The sequence below is a fragment of the Rhinolophus hipposideros genome (assembly GCF_964194185.1).
Source record: "Rhinolophus hipposideros genome assembly, chromosome: 3".
Taxonomy (NCBI): Eukaryota; Metazoa; Chordata; class Mammalia; order Chiroptera; family Rhinolophidae; genus Rhinolophus; species Rhinolophus hipposideros.
Genome location: NC_138049.1, coordinates 96,672,561 through 96,684,591, shown reverse-complemented (window position 1 = coordinate 96,684,591; position 12,031 = coordinate 96,672,561). Strand labels below are relative to the sequence as shown.

At 35.5% G+C, this 12,031-nt stretch overlaps 1 protein-coding gene across 1 annotated transcript in view; it reads left to right on the top strand.

Moving 5' to 3' along the window:
* The window catches only part of UBR2 (ubiquitin protein ligase E3 component n-recognin 2), a 105,036-nt gene that overhangs the window by 45,628 nt on the left and 47,377 nt on the right, over positions 1–12,031 (top strand). The window contains 3 exon segments of the mRNA XM_081042326.1: positions 10,082–10,245; positions 10,335–10,429; positions 10,432–10,434. Of these exon segments, the coding sequence (XP_080898452.1) occupies positions 10,082–10,245; positions 10,335–10,429; positions 10,432–10,434 (262 nt within the window).

Here is a 12,031-nt window from a genome sequence, read left to right as displayed (position 1 = left end):
AGCCTTAAAATAATAAGAGAACTAATATCTGTATATTCCTGAATAGAATAATATTTTATTAATGGGCGATCAGACTTCAGACACCTACAACCATACTAGAATATATCCTCGAATAATGTAATCTGGAAGGGAAAAGTCATTTACCTTAATCTGTACTTTCTCATCTTAATCTGTACTTTCTCATAGTACTTTCCTGAGGTTTTGAACCAATGAGTTAAAATTAAGCTGATTGGTTTAAGAAATTTATCCATTAAAAACAGACAGCATATTATATTTAATTTCACATTTTGAGAAGCCCCCTTGCCCCTAAAAAGGAAAGGGGTAGCTAAGGCAACTGAATCATGATTGTTAGGTAGTCTTGTGCTAAGTTTCACTAGTTGCTCCAGAAGCATCACTGTTTTAGTACGATTCAGTAATTAAAATACATTTCATTTGTTTAACAAAAATTTATTGAACACCTGTTATTTGTTGGGCACAGTTCTAGGCTTTGGGAATGCAGTGGTGAACAAAAACAGATATGGTCCTTGCCCTCAGCGAACTTAAAATAGTGGGAAAGACTCACACAAATGGTTAATTAAAATTAGAATGAAAACTGAAGAATTTGGTTGTTTTGAGAGAGAATGATCGAGAGATCTGACCTTTTCCCACGTTCAAAGAGGGATTCTCTGAGGACCTTTATTCAGGTTTGTGAAGGGAAGTCTATGCAGAAGGACCAGCACTTAAGTCCTGTAGGAGGGACGTTCCTATGGGCAGGTATTTAATGTATTTATGGTTTTTTAAATTAGCACATGCAGCCTTAGTCTTCAAAAAAACAAACAGATTGTGAGGGTCCCTGACCCCAATTAAATAGACTTTATGTTTTCTTAGAAAACTGTATTTAGAAAAGCTGATTTTTGTTTGTTTTTAAAAAGCAGATTACAACTATTTTATACTAAGGAACACATGTAGAGTTTTGCTCTAAAGACTTAAAATATAATTGATCATATAAAGACGTTGGAAATGTAATTTAGGCTTGTTTGATACGTCCTTATGTTAACAAGTGTTTTTTTTAAAAAGGTGCTAGAAGTGTGTTATCAGTTGTTTATGAAATGAGACCAGAAACGCAGGCATGGGCCAAACTATAGATTTAAGAGTATTCTACAGTTATTTTACTAGCAAGGTATATTCTCTATGGTGTGTGTGTGTGTGTGTGTGTGTGTGTGTGTGTGTGTGTGTGTGTGTGTTTTCCCCAGGTTACTTTTATGTTTGAGGATATATTCTAGTGCAGTTGAATTTCTAAAGTCTGTTTTTCCCATTAATGAAATACTATTATAGGTCAATTAAGGATTTTTGGTTTTTATCTTAGGAGCATAGGAGGGCATTGAAGAATTTGAAATGATACTTACATGATCACATTTGTGATTGTTAAAAGATCATTCTGTTTGTAAGTTTGGCGAACAAATTGGTGGAGGGCAAAACTGAGTGTGGGGAACCTAGTTAGAATCTAATGCGGTGACCCAGACAGTAACTGATGTAACTGGAACTGGGATTGGGGCAGTGGGTATGGGAGTCGTGAGGGATACTTAGGCAGTAAAATCTAGAATAGAACCAGCCAGATGTTGCCTTTGAGGGATATTGGGTTCGGTGAAGATTGGCTTTAGGGTTTGAGGGAAAGGTATAAAGATGATTCTTTGGTTTTTAACTTGTATCCAGATGAATGAATGCTGTGCCATTTGCACAGGGAGTTTTGGAGAATGAATAGGATTTGTGAAGAGGGAGAACAGTGCTTTCGATTTAGTCGGGGTTAAGTTGGAGAAGCCTCTGAGACAATCCCAAGTGTATTCAAATCTGTGTTTCTCTCCTCCATTCATCTTTTTGTTCTTTTCCATGCCAGTACCCAGTTTTAATAACTTGTTTAATATTCCATTTTGATATCTTACAGGGCTAAATCTTTCATTATTCTTTTCCAAAATTTTCTTAATTATTTTTAGGCCTTTTTTTAAAACATGAACTAAAATCAGTTTGTCAGTTTCCCAAAAAAAGAACCACACTAGGAATACTGAAGAGGTACACATATTTATAGGTAATTTGGGAAGAACTGGTATCTTTGCAATATTGAATACCCTCATCTAGGAATATAGTTTGTTCTCATTTATTCAGTGCTATTTTATGCTCTTAGTAAAACCTTCATAGTTCTCTTGTTATGGAGTCTTACACATTTTAAAATTAAATTTATCTTTTATATTTTTGATGTTGTACAAAGTTATTCACATTTTAATTCTGGTTATAGCTACTTATATAGGAAAATTACTGATTTTTATATATCCATCCTGTATCTGTGTGGCCCTTTTATTAACATTTTTCCTAATATTTTGTGTTCATTCCTTGGAATGTCTAGTAATCTGCAAATTCTTTTTTTAATATTTCAGTTTTTTTTGTTTCTTGTCTGACTCCTTTAGAAACACTAGAAAAATAGTGTGTGTATTCATTTATTCAAAACATTTATTTAACACCTTTATTAACTAGGCACTGTTTGGGGCTCTGGGAATAAATACAGGAGTGAACAAAACAGACAAAAATCCCTGTTCCCATGGAATTTATAGTCTAATTGGGGACACGTTCACAAACAAATACATACTATTCATTATGAATCAAGTGTTGGTAAGTGCTATGAAGTATAATGCAGGCAAAGGGGATAGAGAGTGACAGTAGAGGGATCATATTTCATACAAAGTTATCAGAAAAGGCCTCTCAGAGAGATGGTTTGAACAGAGACCTGAAGGAAGTAAGAGAGTAAGTGATGTGACTAACTGGTGGAAGATCCCCCTGGGCAGAGGGAACAGGAAGTACAAAGTTCTAAGATGAATGTGCACTTGGCGTTTTGGAAGAAAGAACCCAACACAGGTTAGTGTTGCAGAATGAGTGGGGAGAATGGTCAGTGAGGTCACTGAGTTTGGGGGTAGGGATGAAGGTGGGAGTTGCCAGTGCCAGACCTCGAAGGCCATTGTAATAACAACTTGGGTCTTTTGTCAAAAAGAAGTAGAAAAGGAGAAATAATGAGAGCAGAAGTTAATACAAGTAAATGTACAAAAGGGAAAACTCAACTAAAAGTTGGTACTTTGAAAAAAAACAGAAAAAGAGGTTAGATTGCTAGAAAGACTACTTAGAAAAACAGAAAATTTAAAATTTAAGCAAAACACTACAGATCTTACAGATGTTAAATAGAAATTAAGACAATACTAAGACCAACTTAATAAAATTAGGAATGTGGATAAAATAAATAAATTCCTAAGAAAAACCACAGGTTATTAAAAGAGAAGTAATAGAAAATTTTAGTTAGTATAAAAAAATCTTCTCACAAATCCTCAGGCCCAAATGGCTACACTGAGGAATTCTTCCAAATGTTTAAAAAAGAGGTAACACCTGTTACATCCGAAGACAAAGAGAATGTACTTGCCTATTTGAGTCCTCTGTAATCTTAATACCAAAACTCAACAATGCAATTACAAGAAAAGAAAAATGCTGTCTAATCTTGCTCACAAATGAGTTTACACAGATCAAAGCAAACAATATAGAAGAAGGATACTACATCACAGTCAAGTTTGGTTTATTTCCTTAGTGCAAGAATAGGCAACATTTGGGGGGGAAATCAACTGGCATAATTCACCTTATTAACAGACAAAAAAAGGGGGGGAAATCATGTTAAATGCTTTTCCTTGAATTCATGAAAATTAAACACTGATGATTTAAAACAAAAAAATTCCTCACAGCAAACTAGAAATGAAAAAGAACTTTTTTAATTTGATAGAATACCTGGAAGCAAACATATTTAATAATGAAATATTAAATGCTTTTCCCCTGAGTTCAAGAATGAGAAAGACCTTTTTTTTTAAATTTTTATTTATTTATTTGTTTTTTTAAAAGATTTTATTGGGGAAGGGGAACGGGACTTTTATTGGGGAACAGTGTGTACTTCCAGGACTTTTCTCCAGTCAAGTTGTCCTTTCAATCTTAGTTGTGGAGGGTGACATTTAGCTCAAGTTGTTCTTTCAGTCTTAGTTGTGGAGGGCACAGCTCAGCTCCAGGTCCAGTTGCCCTTGTTAGTTGCAGGGGGCGCAGCCCACCATCCCTTGCAGGACTCGAGGAATTGAACTGGCAACCTTGTGGTTGAGAGCCCACTGGCCCATGTGGGAATCGAACCGGCAGCCTTCGGAGTTAGGAGCATGGAGCTCCAACCGCCTGAGCCACCGGGCTGGCCCCATGAGAATGACTCTTGCTTTTATTCACCACTTGGTGACCGACATTCCTTCTGTAATTTCTTGAGATATTTAGATCATTGACTTTCAGCCTTTCTTTTCTGATAAGTGCATTTAAGGCTTAAGTTTCCATCTAAGCATAATTTTTTTAGTTACATCCCACAATTTTGTTATGCTATATTTTCCTTATTCAGTTCATAAAACTAATTTCCTATGTGATTTCTTCTTTGACCCATTTTTTCTTCTTTGTGATTATACTTCTTAGAAGTATATTGCTAAATTTCAAAACATTTGGACATTTTCTAATTATTTTGTTATGGATTTCTGGCTTAATTTCACTGTGATCAGACAACATACTCTGATTTCAGTCCTTTGGAATTCGTTGAGCCTTGCTTTATAGCCCAGAATGTTTACAGTTTTGGTAAATATTCAATGTGGACTTGAAAATAATTGGTTGCAGTATTTATATAGGTCACTTAGGTCAAGTTTGTTCACTTTCATTGTGTAAGTCTTTTATATACATACTAATTTTTTGTCTACTTGTTCTATCAGCTGTTGAAGCATGTTAATAGTCTCCCACAATGATTGTTGATTTGTCTTTCTCCTCAGTTTTTGCTTCATATATCTTAAAGCTATGTGATTGAATGTATACAAATTTAGAAATGTTGTGCTTTCCAGATAGAGCATTTTTATCATTATGAATCTCTCTTTTCAACTCAAATAATACTTCTGACCTTGAAGTCTAATTTATCCAGTACTATAACAACAACTGGTTTCTTTTGGTTAGTATTTGCATAGTATGTCTCTTCCAGTGTTGTATTTTTAATTTTTCTGTACCCTTCTATTTAAGTTATTGCTTATAAAAAGCATGTTTTTGGGTTTTGTTGTTAATCCAATCTGACACTCTTAATATTTTACTTAGATTTCTGCTCATTTAATATAATTACTCATATATTTGGCTTTATCTAGATCGCTTTATGATTTTTTTTCTGTTTGACCCACCTATTTTGTTTCTTTTTCTCTCCTGTTTACCTTCTTTTGGATTAAATATTTGTTATTTCACTTCCCCCTTTATTGTTAGTTGTGTTTTCACTTAATCCTTTTAAGGGTCTCTAGAGCAGTTTGACTCAGTGTCAGTCAATGAAAAGATAAATAGTTTGTACTAGAATGCGAATCACCACACTGCTGCATTCGGCAAAAATCTTGCTATGAAACAAGTGTCAGTTCAACGAAACTGTTGTAAATAGTAGATTTACCTTCTTGTGCAGACTTCTCTTCACACCTGGCAACAAGCAGTTGACAGGCTGCTGGTCTATGGACCATGCTTTGAGTAGCACTGCTCCAGACGTTGTGGCATGCATCCTTGACTCACCGTAGTCAAGCCATGTTTCAGCCTCTCAAGGGTGGAAGGCTAGGCTCTCCACTTGGCCTTTGCCAGTGTCGGTGGCGATGGAGCCACAATTTGTTTCTGTAGTGGTTGGCTAGAGTGGAGGGGTTATTGCGGAAAATTTTCTGTCCCGCTCGGTTACTCCTTCTCTATGGCTAGAGAGAGCAGGCGTTTATTGGGGCTTTAAAAAAAGATAAAAAAATCTGTGCCAATTTGGCATTTCCAGGTTACCAGCTTCTTCAGCTTCATGTCTGGGATGTATGAGGTGGGGGGAAGGGGAGAGAAACCTCTTTACCATGTCATTCCTTCTATTCTGAGGTCCTTAGCCAGTGTACCTTCTACTTTCCACCTTTCAGAGTCTTCTGGTGTTTCCTTTGCATGTAATGTCCAGAGGTTTTAGTGGTACTTAATGGGAAGACAAGAGAAATAATATTAGGTTGGTGCAAAAGTGGTTTTTTTAACCAAAAAAAGGTTAAAAAATCATGGTTTCTGCAATTTTGTAACCTTTTAAACTGCAATTACTTTTGCACCAACCTAGTACATCTACTCCATCTTCCCTGAACACTGAAGCATAAGTTCATTTTTTTTTTCATAGATTCCAGTTTTCTGGTAAAATTCTCCATCTTTTCCTCAATTTCCTGAATGTGTAAATCTTAGCTATTTTAAAGTCATTGTCTGATAATCTGATAATGCCATTATCTGTATCATCTGTAGTTCTGTTCCTGTTGTTTGATTTTTTTTTTGGGGGGGGGGGGTCTTTTACCCCTTGGGATTTTCAGTCATTGGAATGCCTTATAACTTTTTACTGACATTTGTCTTAGGTTCTAGCAGTTTTACTATGATTTACCTAGGTGTGGTTCTCTTTTTATTTATAGGTATAAATTGAAGTTAGTAGATATTAAATCTCCAGTCTGGTGCCTTTCCCAGTTTTGGAAATTTTGGAGCCATTTTCTCTTCATACATGGTTGTTGCCCTTTTCTCTTTCTCATTGCCTTTTGATAGGACATTGTTTATTAAAAAAATCTTAGACACTGCATGACATCTTTCTCCCAAGAAGATTCCCCTCAATGTTGTTGGACAAATAAAGTGAAGCTGATCACCGTAGTCCGGTCAGAAATTGACATGACTCCATGTTTTTTTGACAAGACTGTCTTACTCTGATTTATCTTCACCCCTGGGACATAACCCTGGAAGGGTTTCCGGTTTAGAACCAGAGTGTTCACTAGTGTTCTCCCATCTATAGGGTCCTGAACTCCAGTCGTGTTTCCTCAGTGTTTGCTGCCACATCACTGTTTGCTCTTCTCAGCTGTCTGCTCTTCTTAGACTTCTGTCCTGCATAGCTTCAGAGCTTTGCAGATGTCGCGAGGGAAAAACTGCAAGAAAGTTGGACTTGGTTCCCACCCTTCTGCTCTTACTGGAATCCTGGGCTTATCAATACTTGGGAATGGCTAAAATCGCAACAGGTTTTTCTCCCTGTTAGAATTAGCATCTCTGTCACACTCCTGGGATCTTCAGTCCCATCTTGCCCCATGCCCAGGAGAGTCCACTGCTGAGGGAAAAGCAGTTACCGAATGTTGGCTCGCCTGTGCCATTCCCCTTCTCCGTGGTTGTAGCCCCTCAAATTCTTGTTGCCTCAGCAATAGCTAATGATTCCAAACTTTTTTAAAATTGACCTTCTCTAGTTGTTCTTGGTGGAAATGTCAGTCAACCTCAAGCTACTCCATCATGGCTGGAAGCAGAAGAGTGCGTGTATAGTTTATTGAAAAAGCGCCATTAGTAATTCTTATACACATCTCTAGTTAAAAACCACTTGCCCTAGATATTAGTGAAATGTTTTATAGCAGTGATGGAATTTCATTTTTTGGTATCTTTTGAATCAGAATTGTCTTACAATTAACCCAGTCTTTATTTTTAAATAGTTTGGTCAAGGACATACTAATAATAATTCAAGTGATTAGAGTACCTTACTTGTTCTAATTTATTTTATTCATTATGCCCTCGTTATAGTCAGCATTATATGCTGATATGTGCTCCATCATGTTTAATTTAACTAAAACCATGTGCACAGGCCATTATTACTCAGTGAAGTTTTTCATACTCGTAGGGGAGAATTTGGTCCATTTTGAGTGTGCTGTTAGATATGTAATGAGCCTTGCAACACAAAATTGAATATGAATTACATAAAATGAATAAAAACTATAATTAAATAGCAGGGATTTGTTTTAAAGCAAAGTGAATTGTAGGCATAAAAATCAAGTAATTTTTTTAGGGTGGGTGATAAGTACTAGAATTGTGTAATAGTAATGTTAGATATTTAACATTGAGAATTACCTTGAAACAAGGTTAGCAACAATCTTGGCATGAGGTCATGAAACTAAGCACTTAAAGTTTTTTATTTTTCTTTTCTCTTGTAACCTTGGAAAAATGATTTCTTTAGTCATCTTTTTAGAAGTAAAAATGCCTGGATAACTTCCCTACCTTAATGGGACAGTATTAATGGGCCACCCTTTTGATTTCTTTTTGTTTGGCACCCAGTGGAGACAGAATCTAATCCAGACGATACAGTGCATGAACCATCTCTTTGAACATTTATCTGAAACTGAAATTCTAAAAAGTGCCATGGTTGGTGAGATTCACATTCCACCAACATTAAATTTTCTCTCTATATTTCCTTTGCCTGCCTGCTGTGAGTCTTGCAAGCAGGCTCTACTGCTTTTCCTTAGGTTAGTGAAATTGCATTATACTCACTTAACTTCCTCAAAATCAACCAATATAGCAAACAAAAAACAAAAAGGAAAATCCTGTTAACACCTCCCCTCCAAACTTGACCTTAGTCTTCACTATCTAGGAAAATTAACAGCTGTTAATCAATCCTGTTGACTTTTGAGCTTCTTGGGGCCTAAGTCCTGGCAATGTGATGATTATTTAAGTTTTTCAAAGGTATATTTAACTATATAGATTTTCTCCTTTTCTGATGACCTTAGAACTTAATCTCTACATTAGAATACAACTTTACTATATTCTTACACTTCTATCTTTTGCATTTTTTGTCCTTTTTTTTGATGCAGCTTTCTGTATTGCTAATTAATTACCTGATACTGACTAATGTAAGACCTGGTTAAATAGTCACCCCGCACCAATAACAACCTGGAACCTAGTTAGACTATAAAAGTGAGGGGAAATTCATGATTTTTAATATCAGAGTAATAATGTATTTAAAGTATTATTGGACCTTCTGATTTTACCGTGCAGCAGAAAAGGAAGTGCAAATTGTTATGCAGTAATGTTCAACTTCATTTATACTAAGATATGCAAATTAAAACCATCAGAATGGTAAAGATTAAAATGTTTGAAATTGCATTCCATTATTGAGGACAGGAGGGGAAAGACACATGTTTTAGATGGGCATATAAGTTGATAAGCTTCTTTGAGGGGACAGTTTAGTGCTATTAGTCAAAATGTATAATGTACATACACTTCAATGTAGTCATTCCACTTCTAGGACATTACTCTGTCCAGATCCTTGCAGCTGTACACAGTACATATTTGTTACTGCATCTTTTGTAGTAAATAGCATGAGGGTGGGAAAAACCCAAATGTCTCACCAATAAGGACCTGGCTATGTAAAGTATTATAGAATACCTGGTGATAGTTAAAAACAATGAGGGAATTTATACAAACTGATAAGAGACAATCTCTAAAATATATTAAGTAAAAACAAAGTGCAGAACAGTATTTATAATATGCTATCCTTTGAGGGGGAAGATAGATATAATTATACATATCCATACTTATATCTACTTAATAACACTTTATCCATGTATTATAAGTGTTCATAGGTGTGTATACATATATGTATTTATTATTATTACACACACAACCCCTGGAAGAATATTCAAGGAAACTGCTAACAGAAATCGCTTTTGCAAGGGGGATCTCAGGAGCTAGGAGACTTACTTTTTACCTGTTGTTTTTGCTTCATTTCAATATATTTGCTTATTCAAAAATACATAGACATCTATACAGAGAAACAAATAAATCTCAACTAAGGAGGTTAAGAGGAAATACAGTTTTATACTGAGTTCTACAGAATCTGTGATATAAACCTCTGGATCCTAGAATAATTATACCATACCATTATAGGTGTCTAAATGTCTCAGTTAAGGAACATTTGCAGCCTGGTTCAGACCCCCCACCCTGAATTGTCTTTGAATAATGAGCCTTGGATCTGTCTCCTAACATTCTGGCATCTTTCTCCGTGATATAATTGTTGCTTCATACAAGTGGCAATTGGAGTAAGTAATTGTTATTTAGAAATACACAGTAATGCATTTATGATATTAAAAAGTTGTGTTGAAAAGGTTTAAACTGGAAAAGCTAACCAATATTGGTGACTTTTTTTTTAGCTTCCTAGTTAATAGGTCTTGATTACCATGTACTCTGATACACTTTGTTCTAGGCTCGGATGCTCATCACAGAAGAAAACCTAATGACCATTATTATTAAGACGTTTATGGATCATTTGAGACATCGAGATTCCCAGGGCAGATTTCAGTTTGAACGATACACTGCTTTACAAGCCTTCAAATTTAGGAGAGTTCAGAGCCTTATTTTAGACCTCAAGTAAGATTTTGTTTAATTATCAAACCAGTTGCAACTTGTAAAATGTCAATGTTTATCCATGTATTCATTGCTATTTTTATCTTGTTCAGGTATGTGTTAATTAGCAAACCAACGGAATGGTCGGATGATCTGAGGCAGAAGTTCCTAGAAGGATTTGATGCCTTTTTGGAATTACTCAAATGTATGCAGGTATGTATAAACTGACACATTTCAAAAGGGAAACACTCGCTTTCCTTTCTTCCCTTTTTGTTGTTGTTAGTAATTGTTCACTCAGCTGAACACCTTTCTGTCGATGCGTTTATTTCATTTGGGGCACATTTCCAAAAGAATGATTTGGATGGCTACAATTTGGACCAAGAAGCTCCTCTGTAATTGGAAACTCTTAGAAAGGTGTAGAACGAATGAGTTCTCAGCAAAGGTTCTGGCATCTACTACTGTTCTTTTGTATTTGGTTTTTCTTTTGGTTACCATGAACATACTTTCTCTGGGGATTGCAAGCTGATTTTCTTTAATTCTTACTTGGAAGTATTGTCAGTTATTTAAGCAACTATAATGTTGGATTTTTTTTTTAATGTTTTCATTTTTCTTTCCTTGATGTGCTATTTATATAACATAGAAATTTTCCCCTCTGTTTAATTTTTTTGGACACACCCCCATATACAAAATAGAATATAGAAGCAGAAACCAACTGTCATATTTAACTAGTTTTAACTATAAGAAGATAGGTGACATCTCAAAACATCTGAGCTTACCGTTGTGACTCTTTTAATAGCTATCTGACTTTCTTAAAAAAGGAATAAGCAAAGTTGACCTATCATGTTTAGAAAATGTTCTAGTTCTTGTGTTGGGTGGTAATTTGTGGGTGTTTAATTTATTATAATACTCTTGTGTTTTGCAGGGGTTTTTTAAATTTTTGTTAAATTTTTGGCATGGGTTAGTAAAATTACATACGTTTCAAGCATGCAATTCTATAATACATCATCTATATATTGTATTGTGTTCACCACCACAGTCAGTTCTCCTTCCATCACCATATATTTGATCACTCTTACCCTCTTCTACCACTCTCCTCTCCCTTTACCCTCTGGTAACCACTAAACTGTTGTCTGTCTGATTTTTTGTTTGTCTTATTCGTTTGTTGCGTTCAATTTTATATCCTACATATGAGTGAAGTCATATGGTTCTCAAATTCTGCCTTTTTCCCCTGACCATGATAATCTCAAAGATCCATCCATGTTGTCACAAATGGCAGTATTTTATCTTTTCTATGACAGAGTAATATTCCATTGTATTTATGTACCACATCTTCTTTATCCATTCATCTATCGAAGGACACTTTGGTTGTTTCCACGTCTTGGCCACCGTAAATAAAGCTGCAGTGAACATAAGGGTACATATATCTTTACAGATAAATGTTTTCAGATTTTTTTGCATAGATACCCAGAAGAGGGATTGCTGAGTTGTATGATAATTCTATTTTTAATTTTTTGAGGAACCTCTATACTGTTTTCCATAGTGGCTATACCAATTTACATTCCCACCAGCAGGGCACAAGGGTTCCTTTTACTCCACAGCCTCTCCAGCACTTGTTATTCCTTGTCTTGATGATAATAACCATTCTAACAGGTGTGAGGTGGTATCTCATTGTGGTTTTGATCTGCATTTCCCTAATAGCTAATGTAGTTGAGCATTTTTTCATGTATCTATTGGCCGTTTTGTCTTCTTGAGGGAAGTGTCTGTTCAGGTCCTCTGCCCACTTTTTAAATTTTTTGTTGTTGTTCAGTTG